At 54.6% G+C, this 19,558-nt stretch overlaps 1 protein-coding gene across 1 annotated transcript; it reads left to right on the top strand.

The window, feature by feature from the left end:
* The first annotated feature begins 4,588 nt into the window (after positions 1-4,588).
* Positions 4,589-18,941, top strand: LOC118623281 (TRIO and F-actin-binding protein-like). The gene is made up of 5 exons (XM_036250781.1): positions 4,589-4,702; positions 9,213-9,352; positions 10,578-10,773; positions 11,787-11,955; positions 16,456-18,941. Exons 1-5 carry the CDS (start codon positions 4,589-4,591, stop codon positions 18,939-18,941), a joined length of 3,105 nt encoding a protein of 1,034 aa, XP_036106674.1.
* The last annotated feature ends 617 nt before the right edge of the window (positions 18,942-19,558 follow it).

The following is a 19,558-nucleotide window of genomic DNA, read 5'->3' as shown; positions in this document are numbered from 1 at the left end:
AGGCCGACCCACCAACCTGCCCCTGACTCTCCCCTCTCTCCCTCAGTCTTTCCACTCCAGCCTCTGCATCTGTCCCCTCGGCTAACAACGCTCTTCCCCAGGACCTGCATGCTCACTGCCCCAGCTTCTCCAGGTCTATCCAGATGTCACCATCTCAGTGGGGCCTTCCCCGACCACACCAGCCGCTTCCAACCCCCTCCCTGCTTCATTTTTCTCCTTAGCGCCCATCACCAGCCAACATACTCCATATGTTGCTTATTTATCTATAGTCTGTCTCCACTAAAATGTGTAACAAAAGTAGGAGATTTGATCTTTTGTTCACTGATGTATCCTCAGTGACAAAAATAAGGGATCCATAAGTAATGAATTGTTAGGAGGGCCACTCTGAATTGGCTTCAGGTTTTATTGATGGGTGGGGACTAGAAGGCTGGGACCATAACCTGAGTTTTGAACTTAAACTGAGTGCCTACCCCACTCTAGGCTCAGAGAGGTCAAGGAAATTTCTCAAGATCACACAGCCAGGGAGTGCTAGAGCCAGATAGTAAACATGAGTCTCACTACTCCCTGCTTTGCTTACAGTATTGGGACCAAGCAGAAAGTTTATTCTTGTTATGAAGCTGTATCTTCATCTGTTCCATCCTGGCCCAGAATGACCTCTTTAGAAGCTGCCTCTCCCACTGGCCAGTAGGCTCCTCATCTCAGGAGCCACATTTTATTCAGGTTACCATTCTCCCAGTACCCAGCTCACACATAGCTATACCAGACACATGTGAATGTCTGACTGAATTAGTGAAGATGTTCTGTGGACGCTGGTGGAGACATATACACACTTACTGCCACTTACTAGTTGTGTGACACTGGAAAGTTAGTTCATTTCTTTGATCCTCAGTTGCTGTGAAATGAAGATCTTGGAACTTAATATTACATATTACTATGTCTTCATGAATGTAGAGATTTTGGACTAGGAGATGCTACATAGTGCAGAAAAGTGTTAGCTTTAAAAATGTTAGACTTTTGTCCTAGCCAGTTGGGCTCAGCAGTTAGAGCATCAACCTGTGGTCCAGAGAGACCCGGGTTCGGTTCCCGCTAAGGACGCGTACCTTGGTTGCAATTTGTCCCTGGTCCTGGCTGGTCGTGTGGGTGGCAGCCACTCGATGTGTCCTTTCACGTCGATGTTTCTCTGTCTCTCTTCCTCTCTCTCCCTCCCACTCTATCTGAACAAAAAGTGGAAAAATGTCCTTGGGTGAGGATAAAAAATAAAAATTAAAATGTTAGACTTTTGCCCAGCCAGTGTGGTTCGGTGGATTGAGCGCCACCCTGTGGACTGAGAGGTCTCAGTTTGATTCCTTGTCAGGGCACATGCCAGGGTTGTGGGCTATAAATCCCCAGTAGGAGGTGTGTAGGAGGCAGTCGATTGATGTATCTCTCTGACATCAATGTTTCTATCTCTCCCCTATCTCTAAAAAATCAATAAAATATACATATATATATATATACGTATATATATTTAATGTTAGACAATTTATTTTTTAAAATATTTTTTCTTTATTGATTTTAGAGAGTGAGGAAGATAGAGAGAAACATCAATGAGAGAACATTGATTGGCCACCTCCTGCATGCCCCCCACTGGGGATTTGACCCACAACCTGGGCATGTGCCCTGACCAGGAAGCGAACTGGCAACCTCTTGGTACATGGTCGACGCTCAACCACCGAGCCACATTGTCCAGGCTATTTATTTATTTTTAACCCTCAACCAAGGATATGTTTTATTGATTTTAGAGAGAGGAAGGGAGAGACAGAAAAACATCCATGTGAAAGAGAAACATCAACTCTCATAAGTGCAGGACCGAAACTGCAACCCGGATATGTGCCCTGACCGGGAATCAAACCCAAGACCTTTTGGTGTATGGGACGACTCTCTAAGCAACTGAGCCACACTGACCAGGCCAAAATGTTAGGCTTTTTTTTTTTTTTAATCCTCACCCCAGGATATTTTTCCATTTTATCTTCAGATAGAGTAGGACGAGGAGAGAGAGAAACATTGATGTGAGAGAGACACATCAATTGGTTGCCTCCCAAATGACCCTGACCAGGGCTTGAACTGAACAGCAACTGAAGTACATGCCCTTTGACTGAAATCGAACCCGTGACTCTGCTACACAGGCTGACACTCAAACTGTTGAACCAAACTGGCCAGGGCCAAAATGGTATACTTTTTTAAAGGGAGAGCTATGCATTTGAGTGAGCATCACATCAGTGGAAATGTGCAAACAGAGGTTGAAAACCCTTGGGCATTTCATTTATCCTTAGAGGTGATATTACTACCCCCGTTTTACAAATTGGAAAACTGAGGCACAGAGAAGTTACTACTCTAGCCCAAGGTCTAGGCAAAGTCCAGGTTAGGAGACTGTACAGGAAGGAACCACAGGTAAAGAGATCAGAAGGGGCCTCTTAGGATCCGGACTGGCTGCTCAGGCCAAACGTGCGTCTGGTCCTGCACTCAGAGGACTCTGGGCACCGCCCACCTCTACCCCGCCTCTTGTTCTCAGATTGTCCAATCTCACAGTCTTCATGTAAATAAAGAACCTAGAGAGAGCCTATGAGAGAGTGGCAGGGGCGTGGTCTTTGTCCACCTCCCGGGCAATGTTCTGATTCATTGTTAAAATAAAGAGGCTGTGACCTCAGCACCCCCGGTGCGTGGAAACCCGACCCGAGGTTAGTATGTACAGCGTAGCAGAAAGGGTGGAGGGGAGGAGGATAAGAGGGGAAAAGTAGAGGGGTGAGGGATACAGGGAGGGACTGACTGGCTGGATGGAGAGAGGTACAGGGGTCCAATCTCCGGGTGGGGCATCCGTGTCATATGAAGCTTTTTCATTGCTATATCCATAGCTAAAGTGCATGGCAGAGGAGTCTACCAACTGGTTGGGAGTTGGGGGGAAAAGCGGGAGCAGTGAGGGGGACGTGGAGTAGAGCCCTCCACATCCACCCCCAGGGAAATGAGCGGTGGTCTCCATTTGAGGAGATATTCCTTTATGTGGCCGGACTGGGAAAGAATGCCCAGGCTGGGCAGGACGGATTCACGCCCCTTCTACCACTGGCAGCAGGGAGCGATGCTGGGAGAAGATCCCAGAGAGAATCGGAGACCCCAGGCCACCGAGGAGCCAGTGGGTGGCCCCCCCACGTCCACAGACCGTGCCCTGCCACCTCCCCAGGTTTGATGGTGGAAGGGCCAAGAACCTTTGCCCTGGCTGCCCTGGGGGAGGATGTGAGATTCCCCAGCTGGCAGGTGAGATTGGCAATGAGGGCCTGATCCCCTGGGATGATGTGGAGCTTCTCCAGATGAGGAAGGTATGGGCGATGACTCGGGGACACAGTAAGGGGCATGTGTGTTTGGGAATATGGATTTCCCTCACCCCTATCCCCTCCTGGGGTTCTGTGTGGGTTAGGAGGGCATCTTCAAGTCACTCTTCTGTTGGGACTTCCTCCCAGGGCATGGTATTGGAGCTCTCGGTGGCACAGAAGGGACAGCCATGTGTGCAGGTCGGAACACCAGGGTTTCTCTTTGGCCAGGCTCTGCCACAAACCTCTTTGTGACGTCAGGTTGTTCACTTTTGTCCGTGACTGTCCTCAACTCTGAAAATACCTGACTGGCCTTTGGCCTCACTCCCAATATTTCCCAAGGGACCTGTGTGTGTTGGCAGTGTGATCCAGTGCCCCTCACTTCCACCTCCTAGTATGTGTGTGTGGGAGGCTACGGGGGGAGGGAGGCACACAGACCTGGGTTTGAATCCAGTTCAGCCACAGGAACATTGCAAGTTATGGAACCTCTATGAGCTTTTCTCCCCTCATCTGAAACTGCCATTAATTTTATCCACAGTGCAGGATAAATATAAGGCAAAGACACTCCAACTTTTGGGGTGCATGAGTCCCCCAGGAGACTTGTTTAAAATGCATACCCCCTTGTCCGGCCAGTGTGGCTCAGTGGTTGAGCATCGACCCAGGCACCAAGAAGTTGCCGGTTTGATTCCCGGTCAGGGCACATGCCCTGGTTGTAGCCAATCCCCAGTGGGAGGCATGCAGGAGGTGGGCAATCAATGTTCTCTCTCATCGATGTTCCTACCTCCCTCTCCCTCCCTCTCTCTCTAAAATCAATAAAGGAAAAAAAAAATTTTTTTAAATAAAATAAAATGCACACCCCCAGGCCTTACCTCCAGAGAGATTCTGACTAGGTGGATTTGGGGAGGGAACTGGGAATATGCATTTTATAAATAGCTCTACTGAGTTTAATGCGGGGTCCTCGGAACCCACTTGGAGCAATGCTGCAGTAATGACTAGAAATCACATGTCAAATGCTTGGCAGAGTGCCTGGTGCTTAGTAGGTGTTTAATGAGTGTTTGTTGAGTGAATACATGAACAGATGAATAAATGGATGGATAACCTTATTTCCTCGGTCTTTGTCCAGGGGCAAGCTGGGGCTGGGATCCAGGTGCGCTGCTAGACAGCCAGCTGGTCCTTGTCTCCCCGCTCCATTCTTCCCAGCCCCCTCCACTGGATCGCAGGAGCTGCCCTGGCCTGACTCACCCACTATGGAGGAGGAGGCCGGGAATGCCCCCTGCGAACACTTTGAGGCCAATGTGCTTGCCCAGAGCTGCTGTCAAAACTGCTTCCACCCCGAGGAGGCCCACAGAGCAAGGCACCAGGTGGGCTGGCTTTCCTGAGCGGGCAGGGTGGTTTGGGGTGGGGGAGTGCTTGGCGGGCTCAGGCCTGAATAGGCCATTCACTTGCAGCTGAACCCAGACACTGGCTTTCCTCCTGGGCAGAGCCTCCATTTCCCCATCTGTACAATGAAATAGTGGGACCATGTTAATGTTTCCCAAATGTTAATCATTCTCCTATTTTATGACTTTTTTTTGCCATAGCCTCATGTAATGCATTACTTACCTTATTCTTTAAATCAAAACCCTTTTTTTTCACTTATACTAAAACAAAACTTTACGTCACCGCCACAAGTAGGATCATATCCTTTATATAAAAGGTTAGAAAGAAAGAAAAAGACAAAAACAGAAGTGCCTTTACATTCTAACTAGAGAGTATTTGGCTGAAGGCTCTGAGTCCTGCTGTGTCTGTTAAAAAGGGAGGTTGGCTGTTGTTCGAGAGGCGTCAGATATTCAGCGCCCACTGCGGACTTTCTCCTGGAAGGTGTTGAAGGAGTGAAGCATTTTCTCACTTAGGCCAATACTCCCTACACAGAAACCCAGAGCTCCTGGCACACATGCTCTGAGAAGCGTGGGACTTGTGAGTCTCCGTCGGCCTCCCAGCCTTGACCCATATGGCTCTGTCATTCCCTGAGGTCCTGGGGCTCCTCTTAGGCCTGGCAGCCAGCACTATGCAGGGGGTCTGGCTCCAAGGTGATCAAAATAAAGGAGTCCCCGTTTGGCTTTGGGGCCATGCAGACCAGAGTTCCAGCGCTAGGTTTGCCATTTCCTTGACCTTGGGTCATTTACCCTCTCTGCCTTCATTCTCCTAAAGAGTAAAGTTGGACAACAAGTCTCACTCTGGGCATCTGGCACTGCTTATCCTGAGTCACATGTGGCTAATTCAATACTCGCTGGTTTCCTCTCCCTCCTTCCGGATCAGGAAAACAAACCTGGGAGATTGCTTTCTACCTATCCTGATACCTACAGTAACAGCTCCCCTCCCCCTCAGGCCAGGGAACAGGGGCCTGAAAGCTCAGTGAGCCTACCTCCCATGCACATGACCTTCTCCCAGTGGGAGGGGAGATGGCAAGTCGGGAGCAGGAGAAGAGATTTGGATTCAGACAGGTTTGGGTTCTAGTCTCAGTCCCACTTCCCGGCTGAGACCTCGGGCCAGTTCTCGTGTTCACACATATTGAATAGGTGCTCAGCACATGCTAGGCATTATGCTAGACACTGGGGAAACAGTGATAATTAATACAGACACAGTCCCTGGATCATGGGGCTTGTAGTCTAGCAAGAGAAGTGGAGACTAAGAAATCAATCATGCAAATAACTGTGGTTGTGGTAAAGGTTGTAAGGAACAGCCAGTGGCATGAGGGTAAATGATTGGTTTATCCAAGGAAATGGCATGTCAGCTGCTTGGTAAAGGCTATGGGGACACAGGGCAGTGAAGTTGGGGAAGAGGAGAGGAAGGGAACAGTGGGTGCAAAGGCCCTGAGACAGAAAGGAGGAGACACATTGGAAGATGGAGAGGCCACTGAGAGGAAGGGGCACGGGAACTCCAGGACAACAGTGGAGATTGGGGTGGAGGCTGGTTCCACCAGGCCTTGTGGGGCCCTATAGCCATGCTGACGCTGGACTTTCCTGAGAGGCATGGGGGCCCCTGAAGATTTTAAGTGGGAGTGATGTGATTAGATTTGCATTTTCCAAAGTCACTTTGGACTGCAGGGCAGAGGATGGAGTGCAGCGCATGAGAATAAATCAAGGTGACCAGTGAGGGAAAGGTGCAACTCCTCGTGCCAGAGATGATGGAGATTTTGAGATGGAGAGAAACACGGGGCGGGTGGAACATGGCTGATTTCTAAGTTATTTCCTGAGGCAGGTACTTGGGACAGGAGACCTATCTGGAGTGGTTTGGGGTGGTGAGTGAGAGGTACCCATGGGCCACACTGGAGATGAGGGAAGTTACTGAATTACGGAGCTGAGGAGCCAGACCTCAGTGGGAGATTAAGGCTCTCGAGTCATCAGGATGTGACACTGATGACACTCAAGGATGCCCAGTTTCAAACACATAGAGTCACAAAATCTGTGTGTTAAAGAAGCATCCCCCAGCCTGGAAGGGGCTGTGCCGGTCCCCGCTGGACCCCTAATTACACCTGGGCTCAAACTCTTCCCTGGGGGCCTGGTAAAGGTATCTCCTGGGGACCGGACCAGTCCTGACATCCTCACCTCCCTGGAATAGCGGGAATGGCCCAGGTCCCTCCCTGAGGCTTGTTCCAGTTCCCCTGGGATCCATCTGTCTCTGCTCTGCTCTCCCTACGTCCCACAGGCCAGGGGAGGGCTTCCCCTGGAAACCACAAAGCCGTGACCAGGTCACAGCCAGGTCTGGAGGGAGGGAGGGGCCACGGTGGAAGAGTTGTGCCGGGTGCCAGGCCCCATACATCCCTTTTTATTTTTTGTTTTCTTTATTGATTTTAGAGAGGAAGGGAGAGGGAGAGAGAGAGATAGGAACATCGATGAGAGAGAACATCGATTGGCCGCCTCCTGCATGCCCCCCACTGGGGATTTGGCCCACAACCTGGGCACGTGCCCTGACTGGGAATCGAACTGGTGACCTCTTGGTGCATGGGTCGTCGCTCAACCACTGTGCCACACCAGCCGGGCACCATACATCCCTTTTTAATGTATTTATTCGTAAGTGTATTTAACCTATCAATTTAACACTAATAAAATTCTATTTAATATTTATACATTATCTATTATATTTAAGATATATAGACCAGGCACTGTTCTAAGCCCTTTACAAATATTAACTCATTTAATTCTCATGACACCCCTAGGAGATGGGTCCTCTTATCATCCCAGTTTTGGAGACGAGAAAACCAGACTCAGAGAGGGGAAGCCACAGGGCTGAGGTCACCCAGCTGGGAAGTGGAGGCGCCAGGATTGGGCTTGATGTCTGTCTGAGGCCAGAGCCAGTGCTGACCCGCCAGACAGGAAATCAGAGCCAGGGACTGGCTGCTGGGCCTGCTCAAGTGGGCAGTGGGTCGTGATGGGGGCTGGGGTGAGAGCAGAAAGGAGGTGCCATGACTGGCTGGGGGTCTTGTTGGGTCCAGCTGGGCTGGGACCCCTTGGCAATGCCCAGCAAGCTGCTCCCTCCTCGTTCACGCGGTGAGGTCCCCAGGGCGGCCAAGGCGCCAGGCCGGGCTGTGGATCTGACACCTCCCGCTGCTGAGCTCTGATCAGAATCTGGCTCCAGGGCAGGGGGCGAAACTGAACCCAGACTGGCTCCTCTGGCGTGGATGGCAGGACAGACACCCTGGCCCCACTCCTTGGCCCTGCCCAGGTCCTGCTAGTGGCCACCTTCTTGGAATACAGAGAAATTGTGCCCACCCTGGGGCTGTGGCCAGGCTGTGGCCTCAGCCCTGAGCTCTGGACTCCAGGGTCCCCAGGGAGCCCATGCCCAGGCCCCCGCCCTGCCAGCTCTCAGGTGAGCTGTGGGGATCAGGTTCCTGTGGTTTCATGTCCTGCATTGTTCTTGGCTGGGCCCCGGCTTATGAAACAGTAATGAGGGGCCCCTGCTCCCACAGCCGGCCCCTCTAAGGTTTCTGCTGCCTCGGCCGCCGCCACGGCCCAGAGTCGGGGCCTGGGAGGGCGGCAGTGTGGGGGCCTGAGCCGGAGCCCCCCGGGGACAAGGGTGCTGACAGCCGCCAGCTGCCACCGCAGGAGCCCGCCGCCCAGGTAACCGGAGAGGAGGCGGGGTGCAGGGTGCTGTGGCCGCTGTCTCCCACCACCAGGGGAGGGCCCTGCCACCCCAGTAGGTGGGGAGGAGTGGGGGGGCCTTCCCGGAGGTGAGCAGCCGTTCCCCCTGGGTGAGCCCAGCACCAGCCTTCACAGGTGTGGCCTTGGTCAGGGCGGAGGGATAGAGAAGCGAGCAGTTGGCTGGGGCCTCCGCCTCCACCCTGGGGCCTTGACCCTCCAGCCCGGAAGCCCCTGCAGCCCTTTAGTGGGCAAATCTCTCCTTTCCTAGGAGGTCTTCCCGCCCATCTCCTCTCTCAGACCTCCTCTTCCTCCCTCACTCTCCAGGCTGGTTTCATCCTTCCTCCTCACCCTCCTTCCTCATCCTTGTCTTCTAGCCACAGAAAACCCTCATCTCCTCAAGCACACACCCACATGTGTGCCAACGCACATGTAAACGATCTTACATGCACGTATGCAAACATGTGCACTAGTGCACCCCCAACCTTGCATGCACAGTTGCACACACACAGGCCTTTACACGCGCACACACACCTGTGCACATGTGTGCATGCACACGCCCTGTACCTTGGCCAGCCCTCAGCTTGGGTCCCCAGGGGCGCTTCCAGCCTGATGGACAGCTCTCCTTGAGAAGTCTGGGATCCCAGGCGGGGACGTCTGGAGACTCCACGCCGCCTGGTGGGGGGAGGGGCCGCGCAGGGGAGGGGGCCCCACGTGGGCCATGAGGTGCCTCCTCTCTGCAACTCTGTCCCAGGAGCCCGAGAGCCCTCCAAGTGCTGAGGCACCCTACTGCGACCTGCCCCGCCACCCGCCTGCCTCTGAGGACCCGCACAGTGCCTCGACCTCTGAGTGCCAGTCTGTGGTGGGCCTTGGCATTGGGCCAGGATCCAAGAGGTGGGTAGAGCTTCAGGTCCTGGGGAGGGACTTTCTGGGGTAGCCCTCACCTACCCCACCTCATACCCCTTCACAATGACAGCATCTGTCTATGATGGCTGCTGTTGTGGGTCACATGGTCAGTCCATACAGCTGGGCACCGTGGGCATGTTCCTTGGGCCCTAACTCAGCTTTGATGCAGGGTACAGAATGCACCCACCTGCCTGAACATGACTCACAGCTGCTCACATTTCCTTGTTCCCATTGCACAGCTTTTAAAAACGAGCAGGTTTATCAGCCACCCCCTGACTGCACTGCTCCAGGCTCTGGGATTCCCTCTGCCCCAGTCCTGAGCTGAGAAGTCCCCATGGGGCTGAGGTGCTTTGGGAGGGCAAGGCGGAGGGTTTAACCCTTTTGGGCTGTGGGACCTTGGGCAAGTTATTACCTCTTTTTGTATCTCAGTTTCCCCATTTAAAAAATAAGAACTGAACCAAATCAGCATTGCTTTGGGAACATGTGTTCCTCACAGGTTGACATTTTTTTAAAAATCAAAAGCGCTGCCATCAAATATATTTCAGAAAGTCCGAGGTGAAAAAGTTGGAAGCCTCGTTTGCAGGCACGCACGGTGCTCCTGAGCGGGGAGGTAGACGCGTGTGGTAGGGCCCAGACTTACGTGGCCACAGACCTCTTTTCGGGGGCAGCACGCATTTCCATCTCGTAGGCCAATCTGTAGGTCCCTCTTTGGGGATATCGCCAGCTCCAAGCTATGAAGGCCTGTGGCCACCCTGACTGGCTTCTCCAAAGCAGGGCTTTCTCTACAGCTGCCTCCCTTGGCATCCAGACTGGTGGCCCTGGCACTGCCCCAGGAGCTCTGCTCCCTCTCAGGGCCACTCCATTGGCTCAGCACAATTCTGTCTGTCTTGCTGAGCTTGGGTCTTCACTTCTGCTCCAACGACAGAAGGTTGGGGCTGGGGCCACAGTGCAGCTCTGCCCTTTCCTAGATCTGTGACTTTGGCCAGTCCCTTGGTCTCTCTGAGCCTCAGTTTCTTCATCTGTAAAATGGGTATCATTACACTCATTTCAAAGGGAGGCTGCTGAAGCTAAACCAGGCAGCCCAGCACAGAGCGCACTTGGTGGCAGCTCCCTCTTCCTGTGACGTGAGGTGTGTGTGTACCTGGGTGGGGGTGTTACTCCTTAATTCCCATTACTTTTGGGGGAAAAGTCATGGGTCTCTCTCCTCTCTCAGGGGCCCATCAGCAGGGCTCCCTGCAGAGGGCCCCACAGCCACCCCCAGGAGCAGGAGCTGGGACCCCGAGGCAGTGCCCTATCTGGAGGGCCTGGCCTCCTCCCTGTGTGGCAGCTTCGACGAGGGCCCTGACTCTGGCACCAGCTCCAGCCCTGACTGCGACACCCCTGATGATACCAGCAACTCGTCCTCTGTGGTGAGCTGGGGGTGGGAGGCCAAGGGCAAGGGCAGCTCACCTCTGTGCCAGCCCCGAGCTCCCAGAGAAGGCCCAAGCCTCTACGCCAAGGACCCAGGCCAAGGGCCTCTGGACTCTTAGTGGGCACCTCAGGCCACCCAGACCACCCACCTGGGAGAGGTAGGGGTCCCTGCAGGGGTGGCGCAGGAGGGCTGGGGGGCTGCCTATGAAAAGGCGTTTCAGTTGATGGGGAGCTCCATGTGAATCACCAGCGGGCTCAGGCTGCCCAAAACTCTCAGGCCACTGGCCACAGAGGGCCAGGATTTGGGATGTTTGTCCAGAGGAAGGATAGACTTGGTCCTTGGTCCTGCCTTGGTCACACACCACTGAGCCCCATGACCAGCCCTGCCAGAGGACAGAGGGAAGGGAGCAGGCTGGGGGGCCTGGCTAGGGCTGGGAGCAGAGGAGACTCGGGGGAACTTCCGGGCATTCACCCCTCCAAGGGCTGTCCCAGGGTGGAAGAGGCAGGCTATCTGTAAGACCGCGAGGGGAAGTAACGAGATGGGAGCACGGGCTCAGGAAGGCTCCTCACCCCCCACCCCCATGGCCCTGTTTTGGGGTAAGAAAGCTGAGACTCAGAGGAGGGAAGCAACTTAGTTGAAGCCATAATAATGTCTGGGAACTGGTAGGGCAGGGCTTCGACCCATTTCCCTCTGGGTCCTGGGGCTGTCCTGGGGCGGGGGACAGCTACGCCGAGGCCTCCTATCACATGGTGTTTGACTGCCCTGGCTCAGGTCCTCCCATGTCAACCATTTCCCACTGGGCAAGGTGTAGCTGCACAGACTGCCTACCCAGGGGTGGATGGAAGACCGCTGAGTTTACACCTGCAGAGAGCCCAGCACAGTGGTGGGTGTACGCAGGTGCCCTTTCCACGCCGGGTCCTTTCCCTTCCCTCTGATCATCTCACACTGGGGGCGCCAGCCCGGATCTCTCCTTAATCTCCAAGCACGCTTTCTCCTCTCCTTCCCTGGCAGGACTGGGACATTGTCGGAAGGCAGGAGGAGGCCCCCAGCTGGGACAAGTTCACCGCGATGATCCCTCGGAAGCTGCAGGAGGGGTCAAGAGCTGACAGTGCCCAAAGGGCTCCGTCTGTCCTCACCCGGTCCCCTGTGGGAGGAGACACTGCGGGCCAAAGAAAGGAGGGTGAGTCCTTCTGACAGACCAGACTGGTCCCTGTGGTCACGGCGGTGGTGATTGCTAGGGGCCAGATAGCCATCTCACTGGCATCCGGGCCCCTGGGCATGTCTTACTTTGGTGGCTCAAGTCTTAATAATAGTGACAGTCCCACGTAATTATGGAGCGGGCATGATGTGCCATCAACCTGCTTTCGGTACATTCTCTCACACTGGCTGAGTAAACATCTAGGGGGAGATGACCTCAGGCGCAGCTGGATCCTGGTGCCACAGGGTATCGGAACCCTGCCTCGCTCGGCTTCCTTCCGTGTGGCTGCATTCCCAGCCGACCCTCCCCCGCAGACGTGATGAGCACAGCAGTGCCAGGCTTTGTCCCACTTGTTTATCAACCTCCCCAGACAGAAGGTACAATCTTCCCGGCAGACGAAGCTACACTCCTAGGAGGGGCTCTCCCTGGGACCCAGCATGGGTCATGTGTCCAGCCTGGTGAGCAGGGATAGGGTCAGCCCCCCTGTGCAAACCTTGTGGTTTGAGAGTGGGGAAGAGGATTGACCGGCAATTTGACTCATGCCACCGGCTATTTTTTCGTGAGTATGAAAGTGAAACAATCTAAATAAACTTAAAAAAGAGAGAGAGAAAGAGAATGGGGAAGAGGAGATGGCAGAAAGGAAACCAGGGTGGTGGTGTTCCCCAAAAGAGGGACAAGGCTGCTGGTCAGGCCAAGACCACAGAGGCCCATGAGGCAGGTCAGCGTCTTGCTGGCACGTGAGCCCAGTGCGCTGGCTCCCAGGCTTGGGCCCTCCCATTGCTGCTGCACTGATTGTGTCTTTAGCATTGTCAGGATTTGGAGATGTGGGCCAGGCTATCCAGGTCCTACCCCGGGGGCAGTCCTGGCTTCCTCTGGCTCCTGTAGATTCGGTCCTCAAACATGCCAGTGCTAACTAGACACCGTGGGTGTTCAGGAGGAACTAGATGTCCCTGCCCCAGACAGCTCACCATCCAGCACAGCGTCAGACGGGAGACGAACAGCAGCCCAGGACGGAGGAGAGCCAGGGGCTGGGTGGGGGCAGAGGACAAACAGCTTCTCTCCACCAGGGAGGGGCTCACAGAGGGTGCCTCCTGGACAGGCGCTGTAGCTGAGGACACAGCCCAGGCAAAGGCTCGAGGTGCGAATGGGAGTAACCTGGGATGTAAGCATGAGCATAGATGGGGACGCACAACTGGGTCAGACCACACTGGGCCAAGGCGTTTGGACTTACTTCTCTGAGCAGTAGGGAGCCACAGGAGGTTTTTGAGGAGGAGAATGTTATGATTAGACCTATGGCTAAAGAAGTTCACCAGGGCACAGGATGAAGTGGAGCAGGGTGAGGCTGAAGGGTGAGAAACCAGTAAACGGGCTATCGCAGCTGCTGTTGCAGCCATTGTAGTGATAACTAATTTAGATACAAATCACCGGCTGATGCTAAATTCCTGGGTGAAGGGTTGTCAGGGAACAGGATATTCACATGGTCTCAGAGTAGTAACCCTCAAATTACACATCGATTACAGAGGGGAAAGGCACCCTTGGGATGGGAAGATCTGGCAGATCTGCCTTAACCAAGCGGCCACTCGGCCTCCCAGCGGGGGTAAGCGGCATCAGGTGCCCCATGTAATACGCTGGGGAGGACATGGCATCCTTTCCAAGTCTTCTTGCTGAAAATGTGCTGCCTGCATCCAATCCCAGCAAAACATCAGGCAAGCCCAAACCAAGGGGCAGTTTGCAAAGTAACTGACAGGACTCCTTTTATTTTATTTTTAATTTATTGATTTTAGAGAGAGGGGGAGGAAGGGAGAGAGAGAAACATCTCTCTTCCTTTGTTGGTCCATTTATTTCTGCATTCATTAGTTGACTTGTACGTGCCATGACTGGGGATCAAACCCGAAATGTTGGTGTATCCAGACGACACTCTAACCAATCGAGCTACCTGGCCAGGGCCTGACAGTACTCTTTTTAAAAATAATTTTTAAAGATTTCCTTCATTTTTATTGATTTTTTTTTAAGGGAGAGATAGAAACATTGATGTGAGAGAGAAACATGGATTGACTGCCTTCTGCACGCCCCCTACTGGGGATCAAGCCCACAACCCAGACGTGTGCCCTGATCCGGAACCAGGACCTGGCAGTCCACTGAGCCACACTGGCTGGGCAGGACTCTTTTTTTAAAAAAACAAATATTCTTTTTTTTTTTTTTAATCCTCACCCGAGGACATTTTTTTGTTCGGATAGAGTGGGAGGGGGAGAGAGAGAAACATCGACGTGAAAGGGACACATCGAGTGGCTGCCTCCCGCATGAACCAACCAGGGCCGGGGACAAACTGCAACCAAGGTACGTGCCCTTAGCGAGAACCGAACCCGGTTTTCTTTGGACCGCAGGCCGACGCTCTAACCGCTGAGCCAAACTGGCCAGGGCGACAGGACTCTTTATAACAGACAAGAAAGGCCTGGGGAGTTCGTCTCGCATTAAAGAGGCAACAGAGACAAGGAAGCAAAATGCTATGAGGGATCCTGGACTGGATCAAGGGTAGGAAAAGTTCTAGCGAAGGGAGACGTTATTGGGACAGCGGGAAATCGGGGGACGAAGTGTGTGTTTGGTGACAGTGTTGGTTTCCTGAGTGTGAGAACAGAAGGAGATGGTCCTTGCTCTTCGGAGATGCATTAGAGGTGAAGTGTCATGAGGTCTTCGACTCTCACACGGTTCAATGAGATAGACAGATAATAGGGAGAGAGAGAGACAGGTTAAATGACAGGTAGGTAGATGGGTGACGGGTGGACAAAGCCTATGTGATAAACTGTGAACAGCTAGTAACTCTGGGTGAAGATTTGCTATATGGGTGATGGACGTGCCATTCCTGTGACCCTTCTGTAGCTGCAGTTGTCTAGGTGACAGATGGAGAAACCTGAATTAGGGCAGTGGTTGTGGGTGAGTTGGGGACAGAAGGAGATTTAGGAGGTGGACTTGATGGGACTGGGGATAGGAGTATACACGGTCCCATCTCCTGGTCTGGGTGTCTGTGTGGATGGCGACACCTTTTGCTGACAGTAGAGAGCTGGGGAGGGGTGCAGGCAGTGTTGGCCAAGGTGGATCTAGAGCCCCGGGGAAGAGGCTGGGGCCGGGGTGCTAGGCGACAGGTCAGAACCTTCTTCACTGGCCACTCCTCGCTGTCCTTTGCTGATGCCTCTTCTCTGCTTGACCTTCAAATATGGATGCCCCAGAGCTCAGTCCTTGGGCTCCCTTCTGTTTTCTCCCTACAATTTGACAACACCTGGCTTTCAACACCATCTGGAGAAATCAACATCTGACTCTACACTTCTGGCCTTGATTTCTCCCCTGACCTCCATTTAGTTCATTGTACAACTGGCCTCTTCACTGGGGTGTATGAGAGCACCTCAAACTCAACACAGCCTTTTCATTTCACTCATTCGATAAGTATTTATTATGCGCCTACTGTGTGCCAGGCCTTGACCTAGAGCTGGAGAAGCCGAGCAAGAAACACAAGCCCCCCCTATGGAGCTGGCACTCCAGTGGAGGGGGGCTGACAGACAGCAAGTGGAAAAGCCAAATCAGAGAGTTATAACTAATTTTTGGAGAATTAAGACAGGAAATTGAGACCGAGTAGCCAGGAGGACAGGGAGGGCCTCTCTGGGGGGCTGGGGGCGGCGACATTGTAGCTGAGATCTGAATTCATATGCAGAAGAACAGCCTGTGCAGAGGCCCCAAGGAGCGGACAGGGGGTTTGAGGAGCAGGGGAAATGGGTGATGGGAGCATGAGGAACAGGGAGAGGGGTGGAGAGATGGCTGGCGTGGGGCCACCAGCAACCTGACCCTCCCCCCAACCCTGTTTCTCCTGCAGTCTGTTCCTGTGACCACTAGCCCAGCGGCTCAGGCCCCAGTTCTCGTGTTGCCCTGATTCCTCTCTCCACCGTTACATACAGTCATCAACAGCTGGGCCGCCCTGCCTTCGAACACACCTCCAGTCTGTCCCCTTCGTGCCACCTACATCACTCGCGGCCCAGCCACTGCTGCCCCTGGCCAGCATGTTGCCAGGGCCCCTCAAGCTCTCCGGTTTCTGCCTGGCCCCCTTCAGTCCATCCCCCACAGCAGCTGGAGCCATCTTTTCAAACATTCATGGGATCACCTCACTGCCCCGCCCCGCTGCCCTGCCCCCTCAGGCCCTGGGGAGACGCAATAACATGGGAGCCGAAGCCTCCCTGGTGCACCGGTGTGATCCGCAGGCAGGATGTTGTACTAAATACCTGCTTTTGTGCTCCTAAACGCATGGGCAGGGGTGGGGGAGCCTCACTTTGTGATCTGCTTGGTCAAAGGCAGTCACCACTGTCCACCTGGTGGCAGAGTCCCAGATTACAGGCAGGGAGCCCAGGCCCAGGAGGAATTAGCCAAATGCAAGATGCTAGGAACTCTTTGGCGTCCCTCTTGGGGCACCTTTACCTTAGCCCTGCCTCTCCTCTCTAGATACTGGTGGCGGGAGCCGAAGTGCCGGACAGCACTGGGCAAAGCTCCGGGGAGAGAGTGGGTCCTTCTTGGAGCGGCACCGGTCTGTGCTAACCCAGGCTTCCTCTGTGACATCACAAGGCGGACCTCGAAGTACCACCCCCCAGGCTTCCTCTCTCCACCGCTCTGCCCAGAGGGATGTTGCCCAGACAGCTTCCGTACAACTCGACACCCCCCGAGCGTCCTCTCCCTCCCAAACAGCCCAACGGGACCACTCCAGAACCTCGTCCACCCAACAGGACACCCCCAGGACTTCTTCCACGCAGCGGAGCACCCCCAGAACGTCCTCACCCTCAAGAATCACCCAACGGGATCACCCCAGAACCTCATCCACTCAACGCAGCAGTCCTCGGGTGTCTTCTTCCCCTAGAGCTGCCCAACAGGACAACCCTCAGACTTCTTTTTCTACATGTACTTCCCAACCGGAAAACTCTAGAACGCCCTGTGCCCAGCGGGACAACCCCAGAGGTTCCTCTCCCAACAGAACCACCCAGCGGGAAAACTCTAGAACGCCCTGTGCCCAGCGGGACAACCCCAGAGGTTCCTCTCCCAACAGAACCACCCAGCGGGAAAACTCTAGAACATCCTGTGCCCAGCGGGACAACCCCAGAGGTTCTTCTCCCAACAGAACCACCCAGCGGGAAAACTCTAGAACATCCTGCACCCAGCGGGACAACCCCAGAGGTTCCTCTCCCAACAGAACCACCCAGCGGGAAAACTCTAGAACATCCTGTGCCCAGCGGGACAACCCCAGAGGTTCCTCTCCCAACAGAACCACCCAGCGGGAAAACTCTAGAACATCCTGTGCCCAGCGGGACAACCCCAGAGGTTCTTCTCCCAACAGAACCACCCAGCGGGAAAACTCTAGAACATCCTGCGCCCAGCGGGACAACCCCAGAGGTTCCTCTCCCAACAGAACCGTCCAGCGGGAAAATTCTAGAACGCCCTGTGCCCAGCGGGACAACCCCAGAGGTTCCTCTCCCAACAGAACCACCCAGCGGGAAAACTCCAGAACTTCTTGTGTTCAGCAGAACACCCCCAGAACCTCCTCCACCCAGCGGGACACCCCGCAGTCCTCTTCTGTGCGGCGGGACAACCCCGGAGGCTCCTCCCCTCAGTGCTGCACCCAACAGAACAATCCTGGACCAGCGTCTCCCCATCGCTCCGCTCAGCGGAACAACCCCAGGAATTCTTCTCCCCATCGCACTAACAAAGACATACCCTGGGCCTCCTTTCCCCTCCGGCCGACCCAGAGTGACGGCCCCCGAACCTCCTCCCCATCTCGTTCCAAGCAAAGTGAGGTTCCCTGGGCATCTATTGCCCTTCGGCCAACCCAAGGGGACAGACCTCAGACTTCATCGCCCAATAGGCCAGCTCAGCGTGACTCACCCCAGTCCCCCTCCGGCCCTCCCCAGCACAACTCACCAGCCCGGGCCACTTCCTCTTCTCACAGCCCTGGCCACCACGGTGCCTCCCGGACTTCCTCACCCCTGTACCTCGCTTCTCGAGGGGCATTCCAGACCTCTTTCGAGTCCTCCCAGCCTCCATGTGCTGTGTGCATTGGGCACCGGGATGCCCCTCGAGCCTCTTCACCTCCTCGCTATTTGCAGCATGACCCGTTCCCCTTCTTCCCAGACCCCCATGCCTCTGAGAGTGAATCGGTCCACCACGAGCCCCCTTATATCCCGCCGGCCGTGTGCATTGGACACCGGGATGCCCCCCGGGCCTCCTCACCCCCTCGACACACCCAGTTTGATCCCTTCCCCTTCCTCCCAGACACATCGGATGCTGAGAACCAGCTGTCCCAGCATGACCCTCCGCAGTTCCCCCCATCTGTTTGTATCGGGTACCGGGATGCACCCCGGGCCTCCTCCCCACCGCGCCAGGCCCCCGAGCCCTCCCTCTTGTTCCAGGATTTCCCCAGAGCCAGCACTGAGAGCCTGGTCCCCTCCACAGACTCTCTGCACGAGCCACCCCACATCCCCACCCCTGTGTGCATCGGGCACCGAGATGCACCCTCCTTCTCATCCCCACCACGCCAGGCCCCTGAGCTCTCCCTCTTCTTTCAGGACCCTCCTGGGACTAGTATGGAGAGCCTGGCCCCCTCCACCGACTCTCTGCATGGTTCCCCAGTGCTGCCCCCCGCAGTGTGCATCGGGCACCGGGATGCACCTAGAGCCTCCTCCCCACCCCGCCACCCACCCAGCGACCTAGCGCTCCTGGCACCCTCACCTCCTCCAGGCAGCTCAGGGGGCTCCCGGGGCTCAGCACCCCCCGGGGAGACCAGGCACAACTTGGAGAGGGAGGAGTACACCGTGCTGGCTGACCTGCCCCCGCCCAGGAGGCTGGCACAGAGGGAGCCAGGGCCCCAGGGCAGCAACGGGGGCCGAACCCGCAGCCCTGGCCGTGCAGAGGTGGAGCGCCTCTTCGGGCAAGAGCGCAGGTGAGCCCAGGGTGGGGTCAGCCAGGTGGGCTGGGGAGGAGGCTCAGCAGCAGGACAGGTGGAAAGTTCGAGGCTGAGGTTGCCAGATGGAAAGGGCTCAGTCCCCTGCCTTGCCACTTAGTGGCTGTGTGACCTTGGGCAAGTCATTTCATCTCTCTTTCCCTGTGTTAAGAGTCTTTTTTGATGATTAAGTGATCCTGTGCACAGCCTAGTGGTTAAGAGCAAAGACCAGCATCAGTCAGGCTGGGTTCAAATCCTGGTTGATACTATTTCCCACCTTCGTGACCTGGTAAAGTGATTTAACCTACCTGAGCCTCAATGTCCTCATCTGTAAAATTAGAACATTAGTACATTAATTGAAATAAGGTTAAGCTCTCAAACCCTTAGTATGATCCAGAGTCATACGTTTATTCTTTTCTTATATGAGGGAAGAAAGTGCCTGTGATTTTTTTTCCTACCTTAACAAAGAAAACTCACGGGAACCCATGCCTCTCAGAAAACAGAGATGTCAGTTGAAAACATGTGGCCAGAGCCATTATTGTAATTAAGAGAACTCAGAATCACAGACTTTTTTAGAGATCAAAGGTTACTTTCCTGGGACATGGCGACAGCCTGAAGTCC

This window comes from Molossus molossus, unplaced genomic scaffold, assembly GCF_014108415.1.
Source record: "Molossus molossus isolate mMolMol1 unplaced genomic scaffold, mMolMol1.p scaffold_m16_p_10, whole genome shotgun sequence".
NCBI lineage: Eukaryota > Metazoa > Chordata > Mammalia > Chiroptera > Molossidae > Molossus > Molossus molossus.
Note: the sequence above shows the minus strand (reverse complement) of the source record. Positions and strands in the feature narration are given on the sequence as shown.